We start from the raw sequence: 27,194 nt of genomic DNA, 5'->3' as shown, positions 1-27,194 counted from the left end.
AGACACCAATCATCAATCAATCAATGATAATTTACACTTATTTTTCTATCTTAGTTTAGTTTAGGTTTTACTCTTTTTCTTTTGTAGCTTTAGCGAATGGTACAGGTTCACCTAGAAGGAACCCCACGAGTCTGTGTTGCCTTCTCCCAAAATGCATCAAAGTTCTCGTTATGTTGAGGCAGATAGAACTCACAACAACTTGATAATTCAGAATTCCCTTGGGTCAGTTGTAGCCCTTGCATGCCAATGCAAATCTAAGAAGAAATTGGACAAATACTTCTCCTCTAACAAGAGGGAGGATTGTAGGTGAGCAGAGAGTTCAATTCACACCTTATTGGGTTCAAGACCATTTATTTATTATAAATCTTCTTTTCCTCTCATGCATAATAGCAACATTACTGACCTCCTAGCTAGGAAGGCCACACATTTGTTTCAGGAAGGTACTTTGGTCAAATTCCATTTCTCGGCTCTTGGATATGTGCAATGCGGAGTCTTGTGTTCGTTTGTTTCCTGAAAATGAAACCTTTCTTTTCCTAGAAAGACAATTACTTACCAAATGAAAACCTCTAAGATTTAATTTGTGATGATTATCTCTTTAAAATGATTCACTGATTTACGATATGCCAATGACTATAATGGTTCCTATGCAAACATTTAGGTCAACAAGAACAAGTGTTTTGGCATTACAAGGATTAGACATTCACAATTACAATCATGGTTAAAAATTTTAAAATGAAATAGTTGGTGTTCTTTGTGGGACAACTCTTGTGAATAGCTGCACCACTAGGGCCAATGATAAAACATAATGAAAGTAGCCTCCCCTTAGTTGTGGAATGGGAATCTTCTGTAACATCCCTTCCACCACACGTTCAGGGAAAGTCACCTGTAAAATTGACAATGTGAAACTTCCTTAATGAAGGTCAAGATAGACTTATCTAAGGAACCAAAATCTTTTCTTAAAAGATGCTTTATAAGAACTATTACATATACTATCACGGAGGATCGAATAGTAACCTCCCTATTGGAAGGTGTTGGTCAATCTCAACTAAATTTGCTAACTTTTACACCCGACAATCATTTTTCCTTTTGTGGTAGCACGAGACTCTCATTTGTGCACCTATCTCTAGGGTGGTACAATTGGTACAATTGCTTGGAATGATCTTTCAAACTTTTGATGAATTGCACTCACTAAAATTAAAAGATAAAATAATAAATCATACTTGTTTTTTTTCAACGTTCAAGAATTTCTGGACAAATGAATTAACAAAGTCACATCAAGAAGACCATTTTGTAAAGACCACAATGCTCGTCAACCATACGCACTCGTAGAAAACGGTAAGGAAGGAAAGATTCGCAGATGAAATGGATCGCCGAGGTGAACTGGGGAAGCCGTTAATTCTGTTGATATGTGGAACTCTTGTATACTACCACTGTGTCTACCGGAATTCCAGTCTTCTTTCGCTCGTGTCCGACGTCTTCATCGTCCTCCTATGCTCTCTTGCCATTCTTGGAATGCTATTTCGTCAGATGAACATCTCGTAATTCTCCCTTTTTCTCTTTGCTTCAAGTTTCCTCTTGTTATTTATTGTTTTTTTTGTAGATTGTTTCTGAATGGAAGTTTGTTTTTTCCGTTTGTTGTTTGATATTGAGGCGACACGGCAATTGACGTTAGGAGGGGCTGGTTTTTTCGGTTTGGTTGGAATAGGTTTTTGTTGCCTCTTCCTTAGTACTCCACGAATTCATTTTTAGGCGTTTACTGGTTTTCTCGTTGGAAAATTGGTCATGTTGCATTTTGTAATTTTTTGCTAGCATTGGATACCTGAATGAGTTTGCTGTGTTTCAAACTTTTTCTTCTTCTTCCCCCCCCCCTTTCTGGTGGTAAATTCCAGTGTTGATATGCTCCTGAACGTGATACATGGATGTCAATGAGATTTTGTATTTTTGATATATTTAGTGAACAAGTAACTGTTTAAGACAAAACTTTATGTCTGAAATTTTTTATTTGCATTTCTTTTAAATAGATTCTGTCATTTTCGTGATATTTCGTTTACTTGGAATGTTGTGTCATTTATATTTAAATGCTTGATTTGGGGGATTTCGATATCTAGGTTTGGTTTCCATGAAATTTTGCAGGGTACCAGTGGATCCTCTTGAATGGCAGATTTCTCAAGACACAGCTAATAACTTTATTGCATGCTTGGCTAATACAGTGGGGGCTGCGGAGTCTGTTTTAAGGGTAGCTGCAACTGGACATGACAAGAGACTCTTTCTTAAGGTCATAGTTTTTCACTAAACAGAACTACTTTTTTATTTTAGTTTTTGTATTTACAAGAGTTGTTTTTAGTTGAGAAGCATTGGCCCCCAAATCAAATATAAAAGAAAATTATATTGGAGGCACCATTGAGTCCCTAGAGCATTAATTTGACAAGTATTAGAGAAAAGAAATGTTGCAAGTAAATATATGGACATATTAAATATATGTATGATAGTTCAATGACAAGTGTAAGAATAGTTTGGGGGGGGGGGGGGAACAAGGTAGTGAATTCCTGATTATAGTTGAGCTGCATTAAGGATCAGCTTTAAGCACATATTTATTTGCACTTATAATCGATGATTTAACCAAAGGCATCCAAGATGAGGTCCTTGATGTATGCTTTTTGCTGATGATATTTTTGGTAGATGAGAGCATGAGACACAAGTAGGGATTATTACTAAGTTAGAACCACGGAGAGCAACTTTAGAATCAATAGGCTTTAATCTAAGTATAACGAAGATGGAATATCTATTGTGTAATTCTAGTCATGATCGGAAAGATAACGAGGTGGTGTGACTTAATGAGAAGGAGAGCCCATTAAGTGATTATCTTATGGTCTTGTGTGATCGATGTATTCTTTTAAAGCTCAAAGGAAAATTCTATAGGACCTTTATGCGACCAACTAAAGTGAATGGTGCACAATGTTGGGACTGTTAAGAAGCATCATATAGACAAACTGAGTATGGCATAAATGAAGATGTTAAGATCAATAATGGCAAAACTAGGAAGGATAAGGTAAGGATTGATTATATTAGAGCTGGACTAGGAGTAGCTCCGCTAAATGATAAGCTATGAGAAAGTCGATTTAGGTGGCACGATCATGTTCAATTGAGGCCTTTAAATGCCCTGTGTAGAGAAGCTATTTAATCCAGATTGAAGGAATTAGAAGAACAAGGGGTAGGCCTAAGATAACCTTATGAGCTGTGGTGAGAAACATCGCTTAAGCATTGTATCTAGTATGGCCTCAAATAGAGCTGATTGGAAAGTAAGAACCCCATCTAGTGGGGAAAAGGCTTTTTCTTGTTGTTGTTTATGTTGGAGGCACAAAGAGAAAAGAGTCAGAAGACTTGCTAAGGCCGAAAGAAGAATAAAGTAATGAAGGTGATACATCTGAACTAGTCATACAACCTGGCATGGAAAGCCACCAGTTAAATAGGGAATTGTCCTTACCCATCTTAGAAGGCCCATCATGTAAGACTCGCACTCCTTTTGGTCCACCAACAGAAGAATCTATCCATGATTCAAGTCTCATTTCATTGGCATTTTGCCCTTTCGCGAAGGATCCATGTTTAGTAAGTTTGGGAACATTTGAGGTTATAATGAATAGAAAAAATGGTGTTGTACAAGGTGCTCTATGGAACTGATATGGATGAGGGAAATATACTTCTAAGTTTCCAGCTAATCCAGAGCATCTGTTGTTTGGATTTGCCAAATCAGCCCTTCACATGGAAGGAGCCTTTCTTACTGCTGGTTCCATATCCAAATTAATACTAACTGAAAAGCCTTGTGCTATAGATCTAGTCTTGCATTCCAAGGGGAACCCTAAGCCTGTTTTTGGCCTTGGTTTATACCCTTATGATGGGGCTATGTGTTGGTTGATTGCTTGCTTTCAGTTTTTTGGGTATTTGGGGCCTAATCTAGTTACCAGCCAAACTCTTCCAATAACAACTTAATTAATCATTTTCTGGGAATCTTTGTCATCTTGTTTATCATTTCAAACTACATTGCATGTTGGAGATACAAACAAAATATTATTGTTTTGAAGAGTTAAAGAAGCTTTAAGAAGCATGAAAGTAGGCAAGGCGCAAAAACAAGATGCGGACCAATCATGGTTTGGAAGGGCTTAAGAATCTCTGATTTATGTAAGCTACCTAGCTATTTGACAAGATTGTGAGCACAAGGAAAACGTCAAATGAATGGAGGGGAGCATTGCGGTTCTGATGTACAAAAATAAAGGCTTATTCATAGTTGTATAGGATAAGTATTGTGTATCTGATTTACAAAATAAAGGTGTTAAATGTTAGTAATGAGTAATAATATGGAATTATATGGAGTGGGTTATTGAAACCCCTTGAGGAGATAAGATCTTCTAATATGAAGAATCAATTCTTATATCAGGAAGATCCAAGACAGAAAAACATTACTTGGGAGATTCATTTGAAGATTTAGAGATTGTAAGGAGCTATGAGATCTAATGGCAGACTTAAAATGACCTTAGGAGAAGTGGAGAGAGAAGGCATACATGGCAAGGGCTGTGTATCACGTTCGACCTTAAATAGAGCTGATGATGCAGCCTTGGTTGTAGGATCAAGCAAGGCAGCCATCTGCCAGGATCCAATAAAACTGAACAAAAGATAGGGACTTTTGGGTAAGCTCTGTGAGGGTTTCTGCTTCTTTTTTTCCCCCAACAAGTCAGATGAAAGCGTGGCTCAAGGGGTTTGGTCTGTAGGTCCTAATGAAGGACGGATGTGAATTTCAGATGATTTTGAGGCATTCTAATAAATAGGGAGTAGTTTAGGAGATCTAGGAATCTCAGGTCAAAGGTGCTAGAGGGGGCCTCTTGGGCTGTAACTTGGACAGAAGGGAGGTATCCTAAGGGAGAAGCTTCCTAAAGGGAGATCCAATTTTAGTCTTAATGGCCCATGAAAATCTGCAGTTGCTGGTTTCTCTGTTTTAGCAGGTTAATGGGGCGTTCTTGGGGCTATTAGGGTTGGGAAGCATGTAGGATCAATGGGGGTGTCTCCTTGAATCATAACAAATCAAAATAAAGGAAGAATGGGTGGGAGATGATCTGGTCTGCTTCTAACCTTGCTGTAAACCTAGGATGAAGTGCTTATGGAGATGATGGCTGATTCACTACCTATGGTACCTTGACTTGAAACACTAAGAGACCATATCCTCCTAGGACTTGAGGCACCTAGGTTTAAAGCTGTTTGGACCTGAAGCACCAAGTAACCTCTGATCTAGACTTGGAAGCACCAAATCGGTTCTTCTTCTCGAGAGAAACTAAATTCAAAACTGAATTTTATCTCTGAAATTTTATCGATTATCTGAACTTAAATAATTCTTCCATGTTGTGGCACCTTATATGGTGTACAATACTTATGAGCATAGTATGGGTAGAACTCTCCAAACTAACTTACCACTTGGTAACAAATTTCTAAACCAAACAAGGAAACAAATCCTACCTACTTCCTCACTACCTGCACTCCATATTTTAAGGAAGTATAAAACAATTAAAACCTTTAGCCTATCTTTTTTTAAAGGAAGTGCAAAACAATTAAAACTTCCTTCCATATATGGAGCCTTATATGGAAGCCCAAATACAACCGTAACTATCATTAATTTCAAGGAAAAAGACCTTAATGCCTGGCCTTAGAAAGTAACTCACTAGTTGAAACAAATCAAACCAACTTTGAACTTGATTCAATCAACGTTTTGGCCACAATTTCGTGGCCCTGTTCCTTTAGGCATTCTTGCTGATGTGGACCAGTGGGCCTGCATCAACACTTCCTGGCTTGAAATCATTCATCACTGATGAACAGGGAGATGCTGTGCTATGTGCTTCTCATATGGGCTTGGATCAAGCTCACTAGACTTCAGAGTCTTTAATATAAGTGTCCTCTGGCTGGTCTTCCAAAGGTTGGATGATGGACTCTTGTGGATGACCTAGGCTCCATATTCATTACCAAAATTCTCACCAGCCCTTGCTGTTTCTTCATCACTACAAGTAGGCATTGTTGATGTGGCCGTAGCTTGAGTAGGATCAACTAGTGGCTATTCTTTAAGGAATCTCAATTCAAAAAGATAGGGTTTAGGGTTTTGGGGTTTTGGTACAGTTTCTTGGGGTACACAAGAATACAGTTTATGTTGGTGGATGGGGATGAAACTTGGAGAGAACACAGGTAATCACAAGAACTTTAGGATGATCCCTAATGTTTGGGGCGGTTCTATAGTTAGTTTTAGACTTGAGTTTGAAATTTTGGTTTTTGTGATGTACAAAAATAGAAAGAAGAAAAGGGGATACAGGGTTTTGGAATTAGAAGATTAGAAGAAGAAGAATTGGAATTGGGGATAATGCAACTTGCTGTTGTTGAAGATCTACTAGATGGCAACTTGAACGATAAAAGAAGCTCTTAGGAAAGAAAAGAGAAGAAATCACATAAAAGAAGGTGAGGGGAGGGAGAGATGTAACACAACTAAGATATGCTTGATGCAAAATCATCACCAAATTGGACTTCTTTCCTTAAAAATAGTCTAGGATTGGGTCTCAATTTATTTGGCCTTTGATTCTTCGCATTTACTTTGTAATTGGTCATTTTAATGGGCCTAAAATATGGGTATAAAATAGGAAAAGGGATTTATTTCATTAGCTTGGTTAAGAGTCCTATTTTAGATGGATTTCCTTTGTTATATCAATTTCCTTGTCAACTTAGGTTACTTAATAGATTGAGGATTACGTTAGGCCTATCCTTTAGCATAGAAATATATTTTGAGTCAGTTTTTTAATTTTGAGTCCTAATTTGAGTTTGAAACTATGTCAGCCTATGTGGCTGTAAACATAGATGTGATTGCTTAGTTGAGACATGATTTGATGAATTGAAAATTTTATTTTATTTTATTTTTATTGCTGCCAGTGAGGTACAATGACATGGACCCCCCCTTTTTTCTTTTGTCTCTCTCTTCTCTCTTATGCAATTTCTTCCTTTCTTATGTATTTCTTATCGTCTCTTTTTCTCTTTTCCCGTACCAAGAGTATATTTTCCCATTCAACCTGAGCTTTAACAGAGGTAAGTTGAGTTATCCAAAATCCGAAGTCTTCTTTTTCTAATCATCTAAACTTTTATATTCCTAAACCCTAAATTTCCCCCCTCTTTTTGTATCTGTTTTCCATAAATCCTAGCCATTAAAACCTATTTCCAGCCAAACTAACCATTGGAATCCATTAGAAATCCATCCCATACTATACCCTATCATCCCGTTATCCCAATCAAGAGTATACAGCCATCCAAAATCGATGGTTCTAAACACCTTTCTTGAATTTTCATACTTCCCAAAAAACTTAAGTTTCCAACTTAGATCTACACCAATGTAACCATTAGAACGGTCCCAAAGTTTAGGGGTTGTCCCTGTGTACCATCCCCTAAGTTTTCTCCAAGCTTTACCCTATTCCAATAACTTTTCTTCGATATCTTGAGAACTTACCCATCCATTTATATGTCCCATTGCTCTAAATCTCATTAAAACTATCCAACTACTATAACCTATGTTCTTATGTATCCTGATAGGCCCCTCATATCTCGTGTGTATCTCGCAAGCACAAGAAGAAAGATGGATTTGGCGAACAACATCTAGGGAAGGCAATCAGATATAGTCCTAAGAAGGAGGTTGCTGAATAGAGAATGATTTCTAGAATATTGCAAAATATTGCAAAATATTTACTACTCAATAAGAGGGATTTGGGGACAGACAGAATATTGTGAATGATTTGCAGAATATTTACTACTGAATGAGAGAGATTTAGGGGAGATTTGGGTTGATTAGGGGTTATAAATAGGGGTAAGATGTGAATAGTAGTTAAGGATTATTTATGTGAGTGTTTGGGCAGCCGTAGGCTGAGGGGCAGTAATGTGCTGTGGGGGTGATTGGCATCATTGTAACCAGTTTATCATTGTTCATCATTATTCTATCAATTAAATAATATAAGTTTTGCATCCGATTCATGGGGTTATTATCAAATTGGTATCAGAGCAATGACGATCTGTGGAAATAGATGGACACCGGATTGTCCATGTTTTCCAACGAAGGCAATGTGCAAAAATGGCTTCTTGAAGTGTTGTTATTCTGTTGGGAACACCAAATTGAGGAGGAGAGAAGGTTGAGTGTGGTTCTCCAACATTTGGAAAGAGATGTGCTGGATTGGGTGTATGATAATCTTGGTCGGAATTTACTTGGGTGAGTTTCCAAGAAGCCATTAAAATAGATTTTGGTTATACCAGAGGATCAAAATGAATTTTGAGTTCACACAATCCTGAAACAACGATCAGCGTTAGTGAAGACAACCATGCTATGCAATCACAAGGAAAAGGAAGCGGATCGACAAAGGCAAAAATTGCAGATGAAGCCGTGATTAATTTCAAACCTGTTCAGGCTTGCGCCAATAATCAAAACAATGGCATGGAAGTTTTATTTGAGTTTTCCACTAAAGAGAGAGAAGAGAAGAAACATAGGAGGGGGCCCCAAAGGCTTTTTTGGATAGAAAGTAAGGTGGATTGGGAAGCAAAAACTCCTACAAAACCACCATGGCTGATAGTGGTAGCGATGGAAGGGGACTCGTCGGCACCGTCGAAGATGAAACAACTTGAATTCTGGCAAAATTCTGATGAGACGTGGGTGCGATTGCCGAATAAATTCTTTCTTGATTTTCACCTTAAGGACAAGGTGAGACTATTGGAAGGGAGTATTGAGAGGCCCCTCATATCTCGTGTGTATCTCGCAAGCACAATAAGAAAGCTGGATTTGGTGAACAACATCTAGGGAAGGCAATCATATATGGTCCTGAGAAGGAGGTTGCTGAATAGAGAAAGCAATCAGATCTGGTCATGAGAAGGAGGTTTCTGAATAGAGAATGATTTGTAGAATATTGCAGAATTTTGTAGAATATTTACTATTGAATAAGAGTGATTTGGGGACAAGCAAAATATTGTGAATGATTTGCAGAATATTGCAGAATTTTTACTACTGAATAAGAGAGATTTGGGGATAGGTAGAATATTGTAGAATATTTACTACTGAATGAGAGAGATTTGGGGAGATTAGGGTTGATTAGGGGTTATAAATAGGGGTAAGATGTGAGTAGTAGTTAAGGATTATTCAAGTGAGTGTTTGGGCAGCCGTAGGCTAAGGGGCAGCAATGTGTTGTGGACTTGTGGGGGTGACTGGCACCATTGTAACCAGTTTATCATTGTTCATCGTTATTCTATCAATTAAATAATATCAGTTTTGCATTCGATTCGTGGCTTCTTATCAAATTGGTATCAGAGCAGTGGCGATATGCGGGAATAGATGGACACCGGATTATCGATGTTTTTTGGGGAAGGGGATGTGCAGGAATGGCTTCTTGAAGTTTTGTTATTCTGTTGGGAACACCAGATTGATGATGAACATAGATTGGGAGTGGCACTGCAACATTTAGAAGGAGAGGCGTTAGCATGGCTTTACCAGAAGAATTGGTCGAACTTCAATTGGTCAACCTTCAAGGAAGCCTTGAAATTGGATTTCAATGTTAAGCAAGCGACTGAAGGAGCTGGAGAAGCAAAAAAATACTAGGTTTGAGCAAGTTAATGGCATCACAGTGTATGAACCATCAATAAAGGAACAAATAAAAGCAGCAAAGGTTGAAATCACAGAGAATGCTCTGAAAAATTTCGGAGCCATCCAAATAAGGGGTGACGGTATTGCAAATAGTAACCATGGCAATGAAGCATTGGTAGAGATTTTAAAAGAGGGTGAAAAAGAGGCCAAAGGGGAAATTGCTACAAATGATGGTATGGCAACCAGTGCTGCTAATCCGCTGCAAGTCCTTAATTCATATATTGACACGAAACTCAAGGGAGTAGGAGTTGTGCTTTATATGGGTCCATATGTTATTGTTGTTCAGCTGAAGTTAGTTCCAATGGCTATTCCTAGTGTACTATTTAATTTAGCTGAAATTTCCAAGGTTTTTCTTCATTTGGGTTGCTTAGAGTTATGTAGTTATTGGTTCTCAAGGAGGTATGTTGTGCAGAATGTCGAACTAGCATGATTGTGTGGCAAACATGTAAAAACCAAGCTTTCAATTTTCCATCACCTTGAGGACAAGGTGATTTTCGAGGGGCCGATAGTGATAGAGCCCTAGGATCACAGTATTATGCTATATTGGGAGAGGAATGATTTGCTGAATATCTCGCGAACAATAGTTAGGGAAAGAAATAAGATCTGGTCCTAAGAAGGAGGTTGCTGAATAAAGAATGATTTGTAGAATATTACAGAATATTTACTACTAAATAAGAGGGATTTAGGGGAGATCTGGGTTGATTAGGGGTTATAAATAGGGGTAAGATGTAAGTAGTAGTTAATATGTGAGCGTTTGGGTAGCCGTAGGCTGAGGGCCAGCAATGTGCTATGGGGGTGACTGGCACCATTGTAACCAGTTTATCATTGTTCATCGTTATTCTATCAATTAAATAATATAAATTTTGCATTTGATTTGAGGTTCTTATTATATCCCCATTAAAATTTTCAAAATCTTATAACCCTAAACCCTTACCTTTTGAGTTAAGATCCTGGAAAGTTGGCCTTAGTTGAACTTCTTCAATTTAGGGCTGCATTACCATTATACCTCCTCGGTAGCAATAAATAGACTGAAAATTCAACTCATCAATTCATGGCTCAACAGAGCAATTACATCTATATTTATAGCGTCATCAGTTGACATAGTTTTTAAACTCTTAACTACAACACAAAATTAAATCTAACCCCGAAATAGACTCCTATACCAAAAAGGGAAGGACTAACCCAATTCTTAACCTATCAGATTACTTAAACTGACTAGGAATGTGAGATAATAAAGGAATATACTTAATATAATAAGACTTTAGCTAGACTAGTGAAATAGATCCTATTTTCCTACTCTTTACCCGTATTGGAGGTTCATCAAATTGGCTCATTATAAAGTAAACCATGGAGTCAAAGGCCAAATATATATGTGATCCAATCCTATACTACTTTTAAGGAAAGAAGCCCAATTTGCTTATGAATCTCAACAATTCTCTTGGTGTTGAGAAAAATGTGACCATGATTTTTTTTTTTTTTAAATTTTAGGGTGAGTTTGGTGTGGTGCATGTCTAATTTTAGACCAAAACTAGTACTCTGGCATCTCACTAGTGTTTAGAATCCAATCTTGGAGACAGGGAGCCTTACCGTCAAAAATTTCAGGTGGAATCACGAACTTTGTTTGATGTAACCAGGGTTGGGCCCTCCTATAATTGAGCCCAAAAACCAGACCCAAAAAACCAAATCCAAAGCTGGACAAATATCCCAAGGATATATTTTGGTCATTTTCCTAGCCCTTTTGTGGCTCAAAAGAGGTCTGGATGAACCCTCTCAATCCAAGGGTCCTCAATCTTTTTTTTTTTAATTTTTTATTAGTATTTTGTGAGTCCTGACAGGGTCCCAGTCTATGTAAGACCTTGAGTTAACGTCCAACTTCAAGTAAAACTGCTCCTCAGATTTAGTGATTTGATTTCTTCAAGATGCGTTAGGTAAGAGTCCAATTAGGGTTTCTTTTAAGAGTCTTTTTGTTATTAATTAGTAGTCTCTTATAAGGGGAACCCTTTATGGATAAGGTTCCCCAGTTTGAGTCTTTTATCAAATTGCTTAGCTTGCAAGGCTATAAATAGCCCATTGAGTTAGTAATGAAACCAGTTCAGAGTTTATAAGAAAATCAGAGGCTTTTGGGTCGTTGGGAAGAAACCCTGCGGCCTGGGCTGAATAAGTGTTTTCTGCAATTGTTCTTTATCTCCTTCAACTTCAAGAACCAGCTGCAGCTTCCTCAACTCAGCAACCAGGCAACCAACCCCTTTCCCCTTTCAAGTGAGTCACTTCCCAACCCCTGCCCCTGCCTCAACTCCCCTCCACACCCCATAACAAATTCCCCCCTTTCCTATTCTGTCCTACAGCAGAAGCTTCCCCTCCCCTATGTTAATCCCAATAAACTCCATCCCCTTCCCCTTTAGACTCTCCCTTAGGATCACACCTTCCCTCTCTCCCTTTTCCTACCTTTAAAACCCAACCAGCCCTTCTATTTGAATTTGCATAATTTTCTGCTATTCATATTCTTCCTTGAGCCAAGTGCAGAATTTCTGCAAGCTCAATTTCTTTTGATTGTTGCAGCAGAGCTGAAACAGAAAAGAAAGAAAACCCAAACACAAAAAAAAAGGGGGGGGGGGGAAGAGAAGGAAAACAGAAAAAAAGAAGAAGAAAGAACTAAGAACTCTTGAAAGAACTTCCAAGTTCCTTTCAATAACACAACAAGAATCAACCAAGAACCCTCCATCTCACGCGCTTCCACTCCCCCTCTCCTCAACAGCAGGCTTTGTTCCCTGTCACAGGTAATTTTGGGAATCTCAAACCCTACCTTTATTAATCCAAATTATCTCATTCTTCTTCCTATAAAGCCTAATGCATCCAGGAGGATCATTGGGTACCCCAATCCTAATAATCTCAAAACCACTAGCTCATTCTCATTTTGTTAAAACCCGAAACCTTTCCCTAAATCTTCCAAAACCAAGATACACAATATATTACCTATTTTCCCTCAACAAACCCATCCCATAGGTTATCCATCAATATCCTGCCACCTCAAAATATACACAGGCCATCCTAGAGACAACCACATCCTTCTTATTACTTCAAATCTCTGCTGGTTCTAATCAAAGAGGATCCTGGAAGGCTCACCCAGACCCTGGGTTACATCATTGTATGCTCAATCTCTGAATTAATATCAACTATCAATGGTAAATCCATAAAGATTTTAATGGAAAAAAATTACCTTCCATCCATCAGCCTATCGACGAGTAACTTACTCTTCAAGGCATTGAGCGCAAGATCCACCTTTTTAAACCCCCCTGACTCATCCTCTAAGCCTTCAAGTATGCTGCACACTTCATAACAAAACTATTTGTTATTTGTGCTAGATTATCACCTATCTAATTGAAGGTCTCGTAAATCTGACTGAATATCCTTAAAATCTGAATTAATATTGTATGAAATTCCCTTGTTAAGTGCTCCCAACAGATAATAAGTTCAGAGAATGACATTCTAAATAGGGTGTTCTGGCTTTGGTTTGATTTGATTTAGCCCTAGATTGACAAGATCAACTAAGGGCCTGTTTTCCACGATCTCAATTCAAAAAGCTTCAGGGTTTTAGGATGTTGGTGGTAGTTTCTTGGGATACACAAGAATGTAAGTTACAAGAGTTGGATGGGATGAAGCTTGGTGTACTGATATATAGGGTTGATGCCTAATGTTTGGGACAATTTTAATAGTTAGATTGTTCTAGATTTAAGTTTAAAATCTGGGTTTCTTGAGGAGTACGGAAATACAGAGGAAAAAGGGGATATAGGATTAGGGAATTAGAAGACTAGGAGAATAAGAATTGGAATTGGGATAATTCAACTTACTTTCTTGAAGATCTTCTAAACAACTTGAATGATAGGATAAGCTCTTAGGAAAGAAAGGAAAAGAAATTACATAAGAGGGAGTGGGGGGAGTTGGAAAGAAAGGAAAAGAAATTACATAAGAGGGAGTGGGGGGAAGGTACTTTTGACTTCAGTCCTGCCTCATATTTGCCCAAGAGATGGGGGCATTGCTTGCATGCTGCACGCCTTCCTTAAGAGTTCTCTACCATTCTCTTGTTAGGAGAACAAGTTGGGTGCAACCAGTGTGGTAGTTGATGCCAGTGAAAGTAGTCATCCACAGAAGCTCTGCAATCATAAAGAACCTTTGGGTTAGCATTACTGCGAATTCCTTGAGTTAGAGCTTGACCTTGTGGGTATCTCCTTGTTTCCTAGTGTTGTGGCCATGATTTCTGGTGAAGTAAGACATCTTTTAATTTCAAAGCTCAGGCCCCCAAACACGAAGACTACATTCCTCACATTTTCACTCTACTATAATTTTGCCTAGGAGCAGTACAAGCAACAGCACACATGCTACTACCCCCCCCCCTCTCAAGATGCGACGACGAGTTCACATGAAAGATTTCCAGATTTCCAGAGGATTGATCTTGAATCACTCGACAAGCACATTCATAAGGAGATGAACATTTTCAAGAAGGGGAGAATTGATGTAACCAGGCCCAGACCACATAAATTCTATCGAGATTTGGACTGTAAAAGACCCCAAAAGGTGCACCAGGGGCTAGCCGAAATCTGTCCAGGGGTATCTTGATTATTTTAACAAATTTTGAGTGTCTTAGGTCTGGGTCCTATTAAGTCCAGTGTATTGTTTGGACCCTGGATCTAATTCTATTTTATTTTTCTGATTTTATTATTTTGCAATATATTTGAGGGTCCTTGTTTATGTGAGATTCCTAGGTAGGAAGGGACCCCACAATTTGCGTCCACTTTATTTTCCTTATTTTAGGACTCCACATCTACTCTTAGAATTTGGACTGGAGTCCTCTAGAGTTAGTTAAGCAGTTTTCTGATGTCAGAGTAGTTGAGTAGTAGTTGAAGTTGAGTTAGTTTTGGATAAATCAATTAGAGTTCTAGTTGGTTTACCAATTCGGAGTCCTATACTATTTCTTATTTGAAGGCCATAACTAAAGCCCTCGGCTCCAACTATGTAATTTTCAAGTTGAATTGAATACAAATCTGAGTTTGGGGGAAATCCAGGTCATGGTCTTCTTGAGAGGGGACCAGAGTGGAATTTGAGAGTTATGTTCTTCAAACTACAACTTTCATTCAGCACAAATAGCAGCCTTCTTTCTCAATCAAGTAAGTGCAATCCCAGCCCCCTTCCCTACCGTTAGTCACCCTCCCAAACCCTAGAAACATAACCCTAGTGCCCGCATCACCCTTTTTCTATTTTTCTGAAACTAGAAAAATACCACGTGCAGATGCATGTGGTTTAGTGGTGTTTTTTCCGGGTGTGATATTTATGTTGGCGTCGAATCTGAGTGTATGTTATTTGGCGTTGTTGATGTTTACTGAAACACTTCAATTTAAACATTACAAGCGTAACCCATTTTAAACATTTAAGTGTTTACAGAAACAATAGCACATTGATTTTTTTTTTTGGGTAACAAATAGCACATTGAAGTTAAGAACAACAAATACATATAGAAGAACACAAGCAACATGTATTCTAAATTAAATCTCCTTACATCTCACAGGGATCGATTTAATTAATTGCTTATTAAGTCTATATGGAAGCTTGTAATTCACTTTAGGTAGCCTAGGCTGTCCCAAAATTTTCCCTTTTCCATGATAATGGGTAGGTAATCCAAAGAAGCACATGAAGCTTTCTTTGCAACCACCGAGACATTTTGTGTACAGAAACCTTTTACAAGATTTCTACATGTTCCATTTGAGATGATTCAAGTTTTTTTGACACTGGCTAATTGAACCTGATTCTCATCGGAGACGGCATTTACAATTTCCATTTCATTGATTCCAAATTCAAAACCTTGTATTGGATGCAATGCATCAATTATATATATATATATATATATATACACACACACAAAAGAGTATACAACTTAAATATGGACAAAAAACAGAGGAGAACACAAATAGCAGCCGGAACTGATGAAAAATTGAACGGCGTTCAACACTTTGCCTCATTTGAAGCTTCAATAATAACTAAACATGAACTCTTACAAATAGTACTGAACATATTACATCATAATCAATAAGATAAAAAAGGAATACAACCCAAAGAAAAAAAGATAAACATATTAGGATAAAATAAAAAAGATAAAAAAAGGAAATGAATCCAAGATCAGCCCAAAGAAAAATGAAGGATATGCATCACAACCTGTTCTTGGCTCTGCTTGAGGGTTTTTTGTCAGATCATCTCATTTTTCCTTGCCCTGTAAACGCTCTTTACAACAAATGAGTTTCCTTGAAGTTATTAGCCCCCTGTTTTCCTACTCTTATTCACATACACCTTTCTTTTACTGAATCCAGTCATCCCAGCATAGGCATTGTGAAAATCATAAGCAGCAACCTCCAAATCAAACTCCAATCTCATCCTAGATGTATAATCTACGAGGACACCATGGTGTTCCTGTATGATTTGCTCAGATTGAATGACGCACTGTATGACTTGCTCAGGTTGAGGGTTGCATCATAAACATAGCCAACTCATGTAGAGTAACCCTAGAACCCTTGTGCTTTTAGATGTCATGTCCAATTCCAATTTCTTATGACTGTGCCAGCCAATCGTGATCAGACGTAGATCAGGATGAAAAACACCAATTTGACACTATCGAGACTTTGAAGATACCACTTGACAATGGGTAACACGCCATAGTATGTAGTAAAAACCTTCACACCCGTTGGTTAAGGAATTGGGCATTCGGAATGTGCCTCTGAGGCCATGGTAGTAGAGTCAACTCATTGCAAATGATTTTTCTATATAAAACCTCACAAGCTCACTCTTGATGTTCCTGTTTGAGATCAAATATTAAATCTCGCAAAGTTAAACAAATATAATCATTGGAGATAATCAGAAAATAATACCCCTACCATACCGAATACTGATTATTCTTAATAAAAAGAAGAAAGGAAAAGAATATGTAAGTGGTGCATGAAGAGGCGGAGAAAAAGAAAACAACAAACAGAGAGTAAATGAAATATCTACCTAATAATATGATCAGCTTTCAGTGAGTCTGAAAATGAGAATTACAGGTTCACAATCTCAGTATCTTCTGAGGAAATCCCATTGACAGAGAGATTTCAAAACAGACGAATTCGAGTGGTCTATTCCTGCCCATCATTATAACCAATGGGAAAGTCGGAATCCATTAAATACATTGTATCAATGAATTCAAAAGAGGAAAAATACCTATTCGGATTAGATTTCTGTGTGCTACCATTTGGATATATCAAGAAGCATATCGATGTGAGCATCCTCAGTGATAGAAGTGGCTAGAGATGGATTGTTAAATGGACGAACACAAGCGAGAGAGGATAACAGGGAGGGAGAGGAAGAGGAATCCAAGGGGAGAGATCCTATGAGGGAGGTGTCTCTTTCTCTCTTCTTCTTCTTTTTATTTTCCCTCAAGGAGGTGTCGTTTGAAGAAGGGCTGAGATTATCACGGTTTGAGGTTTGAGGGCCATAAATTATGGGCATTTTTGACCTTTAGGAAAAGAGATGTGTTTGTTCAGGGTCAATGGTTAATGGGGGCTATTTGGATGGTTTATTTTCAGTAAGAGCTCTTAGTAAGATGTAATTATAAGATAAGTAGGGATATTTTGGTTTAATGAAAAAGTATATCAAAACTTAAGTTTGTACTCTTATATAGTAGTATGAAATAATAATAATATGATAGTATGATAGTATGATTGGGTTTTGTGAACGGGCACATGTCTATTCAGGGGGGGTATTTTTGTCAACCAAAATACGTACCACAACTGTTTGAAGTTTTCCTTTTATATAGTAGTATGATAGTATGATAGTATGATTTTCTCGGATTCTCGGACTTTTCCTTAGACCTAAAATTCAAAGTAAGATCTATGGCAATCTAACCGGTGGATATGTGCTAAACTTTTGGAGCATCATTCCCTTAACCCTTGGGACCTTTCCTCCTAATTTCAGCTCAATTGGACCAATCAAAACCCTAGGCTAACCCTATTCCTAGTTCCACTGAAACTCTTATGACTTCCAAACCCCTCAACAAAACGTGAACCCTTTTAGGACTAGCAGCTGAACCCCCTACCCTACCTTTGATCCATAGCCTAACTATAACTAAAAGTCCTAAACCTATTAGGAGACCTAATTTTGCTTGGAAGAGTTCTGCAATGCCAGATTGCAAAAAAAAGAATATTTTTCTTAAGTTTTAAGGCCTAATGCTATCCTAGACGTACCCGTAGGCCTACCCACACCTAGATCCAAGAGTTGGGAACCCGGTCAGACCTAGGCACAAGGTTCCCGGAGTGTTTTGGGTGCAATTTAGCTGTTGTCCTTGGAGATTTCAGCTCCAAACAGCAGGGTTTTATTCCCAAAGTGCTGCTGGTTCAATAAGAGGGAATCAACCTTGGGTTACATCACCAAAGGTTGCAGCTGGGCTCTGGGCTTCTCTTGGTTGATTTCTGATCCTTTCTTTTCCTGGCCTTCTCTTGGAGATTCAAGGGGAGGAACACAAATTTTTTTTCTTCCTTTACAATTAAATTTACAAAGCTTTTGCCTCCAAAAAATAGTTACATCATTATCAAATATCAGGTTCTATCTAGAATTAAACCAATAACTTTCATGGGAACCACATCACACCAAATCTCCTTGGGTTATGAATGGAGACTAACGGATACAAGACACTTGAATTTTACCTTGACATGATCATTATTGAGGAGACCCACTTTATATGGATTGGAATGTTGTTCAATTGGAAGCTTGGCTTTCTAGATATAGAGCTCAAACACTACATTAGAACTACAACTAGTGTCCACCATGACTTTGGCTATAGATCCTCCTGATCTAACTCTAGTGTGGAATATATACAACTCCTCCTCCAGTTGTCATCTTCAATTTCAGTTACAAAATCCTGTAGAGAATGTTCATCAAGAGGCTTTACTCAGAATCCTTCAATATTGGGTCTATCTCCTAATTCATCATGGCTCTGGCAACTGCTGGTTCATCTAGCTTTGATACTAATTGATGTAACCCAGGGTTTGGGCCAGTCTTAGGGTCCTCTTCTAATGAACCAGCAGCAATCTAGAGTTTAAACCCTGGCTGTTTGGGTTAAACTCAGGGGATGACTGCTAAATTGCATTCAAAACTCTGCATAGTGAGCCCCAGTGTGTTTAGAAGGCCTAAATAGGCTAGATACCAAGTTTGAGCCCAACCTGACCCTTAAAACCCCTTGAGATGGGCCCTTGAGTTCACTCGAGTTGAGCTCTCGAGATTTAAAATATCTCAGTCGAGATCTTGCGAATTTTAGCAAGATCTTGGTTTTTTTGAATGGCGAGAAGGCCCTCGAGAGTGAGATCTCCAACCATGGGGAAGAAGGCTTCTGGTCGTGTTAAATGATTGGTCTAGTTTGAAGGACACTTGAAGAAGACAACTCTCTAATTCTGCAATGGCCCTCCCATAAGACCATTACCTGGATTTCCTCCAAACTCAAATTTGTATTCATTAACTCAACTTGAAAATTACATAGCTGGAGGGCTTTATTTTTAGCCTCAAATAAGAAATAGAAAAGGACTCTAGGTTTGAAAGCAAACTAGTACTCTAATTGGCTTATCCAGTGACTCAAATACTTTGACGTAAAAAAAACTTTATAACTTAGTCTAGAGGACTCTAGACCAGATTCTAAGAGTAGATATGGAGTCCTAAACTATGGAGATTAAAGTGGACTCAAATTGTGGGATATCAACCTTGCTGGAGATCTCACCTTAAGAAGGATGCTGGAATATTAACTTGTAAAACAATAATCAGAAAAATAAAGTAAATTAGATCTGGGGTCCAAACAACGCACTGAACTCAATGGGACCTAGACATAAGACACCTGTCAAGATGATCAAGATACCCTTGGGAAGGTTCAGCCGGTCCTTTGGTGTGCCAATTGGGCTTGGTTCCGGGGCCCATTCTTGGGGGTTCTTGGAGGGGGTTGGGCCTGGTTACATTACCAACTGTTGTTGGACCAGACCTCATTGGATGGCCGATTCCATTTTTATAATTTTTTATTTGTTATAATATTTCTAACAAATCCTATCCTATCTTATTAGATTATATATGTATATATAGTCTAATAAATAGATAAAATTATAGAAATAGATCTAATATAGAATACTTAGAATATAGACCTCTAATTATTTATTTCGGCTCGTGATCAATCCATAGATACCGATAGAAAATAAATAAGCACTCAAAACAAGTACATGTTCGAGCATCATTGATCATTTATGTATGATTCCTCGTCCACTCAACTTTCCAATACAAGGAGTTTCGAAGAGAAAAAACCTTTTTTGGGCCCCAAGCTGGCCTAATAAGTTCGATTCGATTATTCTTTCCTATTCCTAGTTTTAAAAACCATCTGAACCCTGAATTGTCTTATGACTCATCAATAAGATAAATTTCTTGAAAGAACTGTTCAAGGAACAAATGATTCAGAGATCTCGGATCGAATCGATATTGATATACCGAGTATCTGTTGATACGAAGTATTCCGGCGATCCCCACGATCTGAGTCCGAGCTGTTGGAATTGGAATAAGTTCGGCAGTTGTTTTTTTTGAGGTTGGACTGGAACAGATTGAATCGGTTTGATACTGCATCAAAGGGCTAGGAAGGGTTCTGCTGCATTTTATATAAATCAGATTGAGGTGTAGTTTTAGGGGTTTGGTCTACAAGTCCTAATGAAAGATTATTTGAATTTGAGATGATTTTGAGGTTTCCTAAAATGTAGGTGTAGTTGGGTGAATCTGGGAACCGTAGGTCTAAGGGTCCAGTAGGGAACACTTGGACTGTACCTTGGATTCAAGGGAGGTATCCCAAGGGAGAATGCTTCCCGAAAAGGAGATCCAAATCTGAGTCTTAATCTGCAGTTGCAGGTTTCTCTATTTTGGATTTTTTTTTTGGGGGGGGGGGGGTTTCGGGTTGGAGGGGATGTTTTTCTTGCGGCTGTTGGGGATGGGCATCATGTTGGATTCATGGGGGTGAATCTTTTAAAGTAAATCAAAATAAAGGAAAAGAAGGGTGGGGAAAATCTATTTGTGCAACTAACCTCGCTATAAACCTGGGATAAAGTGCTTATGGTGATGACAGGCTGATTTTCTACCATCTAGGGTACTTGAACTTGAAGCACCTAGAGACCTTGATCCTCCTAGGACTTGAAGCATCTAGAGTTTTACAGCTTCTTAGACTTGGGGCACCAAGTAACCTTTGATCTGAACTTTCAAGCACCATGATGCTTCCACTCAAGGAAGACTAAACTCAAAACTGAATTATAGATATTCTTGCCAGTGGAACTTGTTGACTTGATTGTTTGATGTGAAACAATTAAAATCTGAACTTTCATTTTCAAAGCTAGTGGTAACAATTAAAATGAAAAGTTTCTATGGATGGTTTGCTTATCTCTTCTGAATGGTGGAGAAAGATACTACGGGATGGAAACATACTTAGTGTAAGTCCATAAGAATTTGAATCACTACCTTCTAGGATCATTTGGATGTCATAGATGAAGCAGAAGACCTAGGATACATTGAAGCAAACTACAAATAAATCCTCTCTTTATAACTTGCATTTTGAATCCTCACGGATGGTTTGACTTGATATTCTAGCTTGAACACCAGTCGATGAAAAGTCTCTTGAGCATATATATTCCAATTTGATATTTGTGCTCAAAGATATATTTCTTCAATGCTTGGAACTTGTGTACTTAATAAAGCACTAAGGAAAACATTATAGCTTTTGCATTACATAAGTAGAATGTAATTGTGAAATCTTAAATCATTTAGATCAGAGATTGTACATTTGGCATGATGTGACTCAAAACTTGCTAACCAAGTGGCACCTTGACAACCATCCTGCTCCACTTTTTTTCTGTATTTTCTAGTTGACTGGAACGACATCATGAAGATTCAAGTTTTTGTCTTTGTTTAGGTAGTCAGCATTCTGTACTTGCTGTCTGCATTGGGACGATTAGCCTCAGGTGCAACAATAGCTTACGCTGGTATGCATGACCCTGCTGCCCATTCTCAAATACTTGGTGACAATATGAGTTGCTTTTTATCAATTTGGCGTGCTCCTATATATCATCTGATTGTGCACCACTAGTTGAAGCCTTTTTCTAATGTCATAATATTTTATTGAAGCAGTTCATTTATTTTAATAAATTTCTCTTGAATTTTGTAGAAGCAGTGCTGCTTTCCTTTCCTGGAATACCCTTTACCTGTTTTCCTTAGATGTTTGATAAAATGATGCTTATTTTGGGGGAAGTAAGAACTGGGATGAGTTATATATGTGTTGGGCCCTGAAGTGCCTGGATTTTCTTTGTGGTAGGCTACTTAGTGTGCCTAATTTACAGGTAGGAGTTGATACGGGATTCACTCCATTAGGTTAGTCTGAGTCATTTTTATTTCATCAAGTTGTTTTCATCTATTGGTTATTGAGGATAGGATAGAGTCTTGCCCGAATAGAAATGAAAATTCTTTGGATAGTCTTAATAACATGAGACACCTATTCTAACTGCTTAAGGTTGAGTTACTTACAAGGGACACCTATTCCTATTATGAATATAGTAGAGTTTCCTATTTCAAGGGCATTTATTTTCTTTTTGCAAGCCCAGTTTAGTTCTGTGTAAACAATTTATGACTTAAAAGTCTCCTCATGCTTATTGAATAAAGCTTGCATAAGCTCCTACATTCTATGTGAATAGGAATACTTCTGTCATATGCAGTAGCAACCCTTGGTGAAATGCAAGTGGACTGATGTCATTTTAGTCAGTTCTAGTTGAGGTATTTAATTTATATCCATCTTTGTCCCCTTCGTCTTCATCTTATCCTCATATCTCAGTAGTTTCTGATTTTTATTTTGTTCACGTGCATACCCGACTTCCATTTCGTCATTTTCTCGTGATTGGGAACTGATTTCATGTTTGGTTTGACACATATTCACAGTTTAAAGGTTCGATCTTGTTTCTGTTTTCTTAGAGTTCTACTAAGTTTGATTTCTAGTTCTTCTCTATTTTAAGGTCGGATTGATTTTCTATTAAGATCAGTTTCCTCATATTATTCTGTTGGCTTTTTCGTGTGTGTGTGTGTGTGTGTGTTTTTAATATATTACTGATTTGAGTCCATTGACATCTACTATTGGTGGTCAACTCCAGAGTTCTTTTAAGAATCCTAATGCAATAGAGTTCGTCCTCAACTCTTGATCTGACCAGCTAAATTCGGGCAGATATTGATGAGTTATTCTAGACCATTTGAGTAGTATTCTACTAGAACTTTTGATTGCTATGTAGTGGGTCTTTTCTAAATATTGTCTTTTCCAGGCAATTCTTGTTTTCAACTGGTTTCTGAAGTTAATTTCTTAGGCGTCTGGGAACCGCTTAGGAGTTAAAATCACATCACAAAAGTTGCTATATGTCAATTAATTAACATCTTAAAGCTACATGTGTATATTTGAACTTGGCTCGTGTTACAGATACTTTGTGATGTGAGCAGCATTAGGGCCCCCAACAAAAGCTGCAAGAGGCATGTGCAAGTATGTCCTTTAAATGTAGTTATTGGTTGGGTTCTTAACTAAAGAATCCCAACTAGTCTTTTATTTTAGTAGTAGTTGTCTAGTCTCTGTAGGAGTCCAAGTGTATTTTAGAATTGGGTCTCCTAGACTGAGTCTTATTTGGAGTCTTTTGTAATGGCTATAAATTTACAAACCCACAGCTGTAACAAATCAGTTTTTGATTAATAAAAAGAGTACAGAATTTACAGCCAAGGAGGTATCGAGTGGGGTCCTTTTGAGGAGGGCCCTGCAGTTGTCTAAGGAGCTCTCTCTTGAAGCCTGCAATCTGTCCTGCAACTCCAGCAAGTGTTTCCAGCCTTCTTTCTGAATAAGAACCTGTGATCAAGTAAGTTAAACCCCTTCCCCGCCCCAGCCTTAACCCCTCTTTTTTCTCAATTCCCTCTATCCTGCGGCCACTTTTTTCTGCAATTTCAAATCAAGAAACCTTCAAGAACCTTGCTGTCCCTATTCTCAGTCCAAGAATCCAGCCCCTAGTCCTCTTTTAGGTTACCCAAAGCCTTCGGTCAGCATTCCTGGCCCTCCCTCCCCTTCGAAATGAAACAGCAGAAACCCCCCCACCCCCCACCCCCAAAATACTCCACAAAAGTAACTGGACTCATTCCAAGTTCCAGCTAAGTAGGACTCGATCCAGGGGGTGGCAAAATGACAAAAATACCCTTTAGTTGATTCCCCCCCCCCCCCAGGGCAAGGCTTGGCTTGAAACATGGGTGGCTTTGGGACCTCTTTTGGCCCATCTTGGGCTGTCCTTGGCTTACATCAATGGGCTTCAGGAGCACCACATCTCACAAACTGCTGTAGGCGGTTAGTGTCAAGTACCAAGTAATCTTAATAGGTAGAAGTTTTGAAACAGAAAAACATACGGAGCTTGTATTAGTACTTAAGAAAATTTCTAATACTAAAAAAGATAATGCAATAGGAAGTTGAAAACTTAGAAGTCAGAAACTATTTTCAAAATGGCCCTGTGGGTTCCTTCAGTGGGGTTTAGCTTGTGTCTACAACTTTATTATGGCTCATGGAGTAAACACTGAAGAAGTTAATGGATGTAAACCACTTTACTAAAAGGAAAAGACTATTTTATACTATTTTTTCTTTTCATTTTCATGTTTAGGAGAATTATTTTCCTTCTAGTTACTAGACGAGCAAAAATGCCTTCTCAATTAAACTTACTTAAGCATGAAAGAGATTTTACTATTACATTTCTTTATGCTACAGTTGCTGTAATTTAATATAAAAGTATTTTTTCAATGGAGGGGAAATGGAGCTGAATTTGGAACCCTAGGGAGGACATATAGCATCCTGGGATGTTCGCTATTCAATCCTTTCTGTTTCTTTTGATATGGGAATATCTCACTCTTTTGATTATTTGTTTTAAACACTCAATATTTTCATATAGTTTTAATAGAAGCTTTGTATTTACTGAAACAGGGTTATGCTTGCTTTGTGTGTGCATTTTGGCCCAGTGCTCCAAACCAATCAGTTGCTCCAGCATGCAGTTACTTTGTAGAAGGGATTCTATATCAAACACCTTGTAGTCATTACAAATATTGTGTTGCTAGTCATTAATTGTACATATATATATATATATATATATATATATATAGGTAATTTTTGTTTTTTTGAAAAATGCTCTAACCGCTCATTCTTGCTTTAAATGAATACTGGATTGAAATTGGCATCTCTAAATGAATAATTTCAATGCGATTCCAAAATGTGATATGTACTTTTTCATATTTTTATATGGATGGTTTTTTTTATAAGATGCCATGCTGTTTGATATCCAACTCTTAGATTGCATACTGCTCATCAGCCCAAGGATGGGTGGAAACAGTTCTGAGGTGACATAAATCTAGCCCTTATAATGTACTTCAGATCTAATATCAGAATGTATATTTATTTCTGAAACAAAGTTTAGCTGCAGAATTAGAGGATCTCCTGCTGTGGTCTTATTCCATTCTGTGCAGAAAAGACAGCAGGGTCCTGCAGGAGAGAAGAAGGAAGAAACAACAAATAAAGTTCTTTCGTCCATGACAGCTGCAGATATGAGAAGACTGAGGAACATGATCTGACTTTCAAACAAACATTTTTCTATTCCATTCCTTATGGGAAAGAAAGAAGGGGGAAAGAAGAAGAGAAGAGAAAAGGGGGGGGGGGGGTGAGAATTTACATCTCTATAAACTAAGATGGAAACAGACTTTCTATAAAAACTAAAATTGGAAACAAAGGCATCTTAACTTATGCTACAACTAGGGTGGTCTTATAATTGAGCCCACTACAAACACGGCAAATAAAAATATTTAAAATGGTAGCCCATACCTAAGCACTATCAAAACATTCTCAAATGTTTTACCATCATTCCTGTGCTCCAAATATATCCAGTGGTAGGAAGAAATGGTTAATGCCTGCAGTTTGCTAGAAATTGGGGCTCATGGACCATCTTTTACATGTATTAAGTAGCATGATGAAGCTGCAAATATCAAAATTGAATAGGAAGAAATGGTTAAGGCCTGCAGTTTGCTAGAAATTGAAGCTCATGGACCATCTTTTACATGTATTAACTAGCATGATGAAGCTGGCAAAATATCAAAATTGATATGAAGCATGCATTGTTGAATCAGGGGTGGATTGTTATGGAAGGAAACCAATTGTGGTACATCCCTCTAGATTTGAAGTTGTGTCCCCCAGGATTGTAAAGGTACGACAGAAAAGGGGTGGGGAATTTATGCTGTGGGAAGGGCTAAGTACATGTCAAGGGAGAAGAAATCCAATTGTAAACCAGTTTTCTCTTGGTAGAGTTGCAATTTTTTTGGGAAATGTTCACAGAAAGATAGCAGAGTATCAAAAGAGCTGTAAATGTTACAAGACTTCCCTCCAACTTACTCCTGAGCCTGAATTAGAAATTTTGAGACTATTTTGAAGGTTCTAGGTCATCCCTCTCGTGAGATAATCCTCCTTTCTAAGATCAACCTAAATCTCGCTGGAGCAGGGTCCCTTGACTTTACAGCAGCAACAAAGTAATCATTAGCTGATCTCCTCCCTGTCTTGTCATTCGTTTCTCTGTCTCTGTAGATGTGTAAGGGACTGAAGTATTCTCTTCTATTGAGAGGGTGTTTTTGGTTAGTAGTTTGATTTTCGGGTTTTTCTTTTGAGCAAATTGCACCGGCACCCTAAAATGGAGGCTTTAAAGCTCTTACACCACTTTGTGTTTGAAAAACAAGACACTCCAAAATTGGATTTTTATTGGACATATTAGTCCAATTTATCACCGAAAACTATTAAATCACTGTTTGTTTTTTTGAATTCCAAAAATATGAAGGGAAAAAAAATAACAGTGGTTTAACGGTTTTTAGTGACAAATTGGACTTCTGTGTCCAATGAAAATCCAAAATTTCAAACATAGGATTATCTCTCTATGTGCTTTCTATTCCTTTTTCCCTGTGTATCTTGACTTATTTCTTGTCCTTATTTGCTAGATTTGTTTGCCTTTGTTTGCTTCTCTACTGATTCTTTTACATCTCTGTGTGCCCAAAAGTAGATGAATGCTGTTCTTCCTCCGGTTTTCCTTGATCTCATTAGCTTGTTAGGGTTGGAGGAAAATCACATTTTTGGTTGTTTCTTGTATATATAATGTAGTGATGCCCTTCTTCTTCTTTTTTTACCATTGAAGATATTCTATTATCACCATCAGTTCAAGAAACCAAAAGTGGAGAGTTCATAAGCATATTGCATGTCCAACAAGAAGTTCTTTGTAAGTTTCGGATTTGAATATATGGATCTGTCAGGGTCTATATCTGACTTCTCAGTTTGTCATATGGGTCATTCCTACGAAATATCCTTTTTTTTTTTGTGTGTGTGGAGATGTAAACGTACATTATTCTG

General features: G+C 37.9%; 1 protein-coding gene across 2 annotated transcripts; it reads left to right on the top strand.

Moving 5' to 3' along the window:
* The first annotated feature begins 1,263 nt into the window (after positions 1–1,263).
* Positions 1,264–25,414, top strand: LOC149015749 (reticulon-like protein B22). 2 transcript variants are annotated; one of them, XM_089155508.1, is made up of 4 exons: positions 1,268–1,538; positions 2,134–2,275; positions 21,678–21,747; positions 24,744–25,409. In XM_089155508.1, the coding sequence occupies exons 1-4, from the start codon at positions 1,363–1,365 to the stop codon at positions 24,848–24,850; spliced, it is 495 nt and encodes a 164-aa protein (XP_089011634.1). In that variant the 5' UTR covers positions 1,268–1,362; the 3' UTR covers positions 24,851–25,409. The 2 variants fall into 2 exon arrangements, with proteins under 2 accessions (XP_089011635.1, XP_089011634.1); XM_089155509.1 differs by lacking the exon at positions 21,678–21,747 and having other exon boundaries at positions 1,264–1,538; positions 24,744–25,414.
* The last annotated feature ends 1,780 nt before the right edge of the window (positions 25,415–27,194 follow it).

Source organism: Hakea prostrata, chromosome 5 (genome assembly GCF_041222555.1).
Source record: "Hakea prostrata isolate BN-2017 chromosome 5, UWA_Hpros_2, whole genome shotgun sequence".
Taxonomy (NCBI): domain Eukaryota; kingdom Viridiplantae; phylum Streptophyta; class Magnoliopsida; order Proteales; family Proteaceae; genus Hakea; species Hakea prostrata.
Note: the sequence above shows the minus strand (reverse complement) of the source record. Positions and strands in the feature narration are given on the sequence as shown.

Bases quoted from the DNA above. Each gene is read 5' to 3' on its own strand.
- LOC149015749 (XM_089155508.1), top strand. From the start codon at position 1,363: ATGGATCGCCGAGGTGAACTGGGGAAGCCGTTAATTCTGTTGATATGT. The intron at 1,539-2,133 runs GTAATTCTCCCT...GAAATTTTGCAG, and splicing joins TTTCGTCAGATGAACATCTC to GGTACCAGTGGATCCTCTTG. The intron at 21,748-24,743 runs GTATGCATGACC...TTACTGAAACAG, and splicing joins TGCAACAATAGCTTACGCTG to GGTTATGCTTGCTTTGTGTG.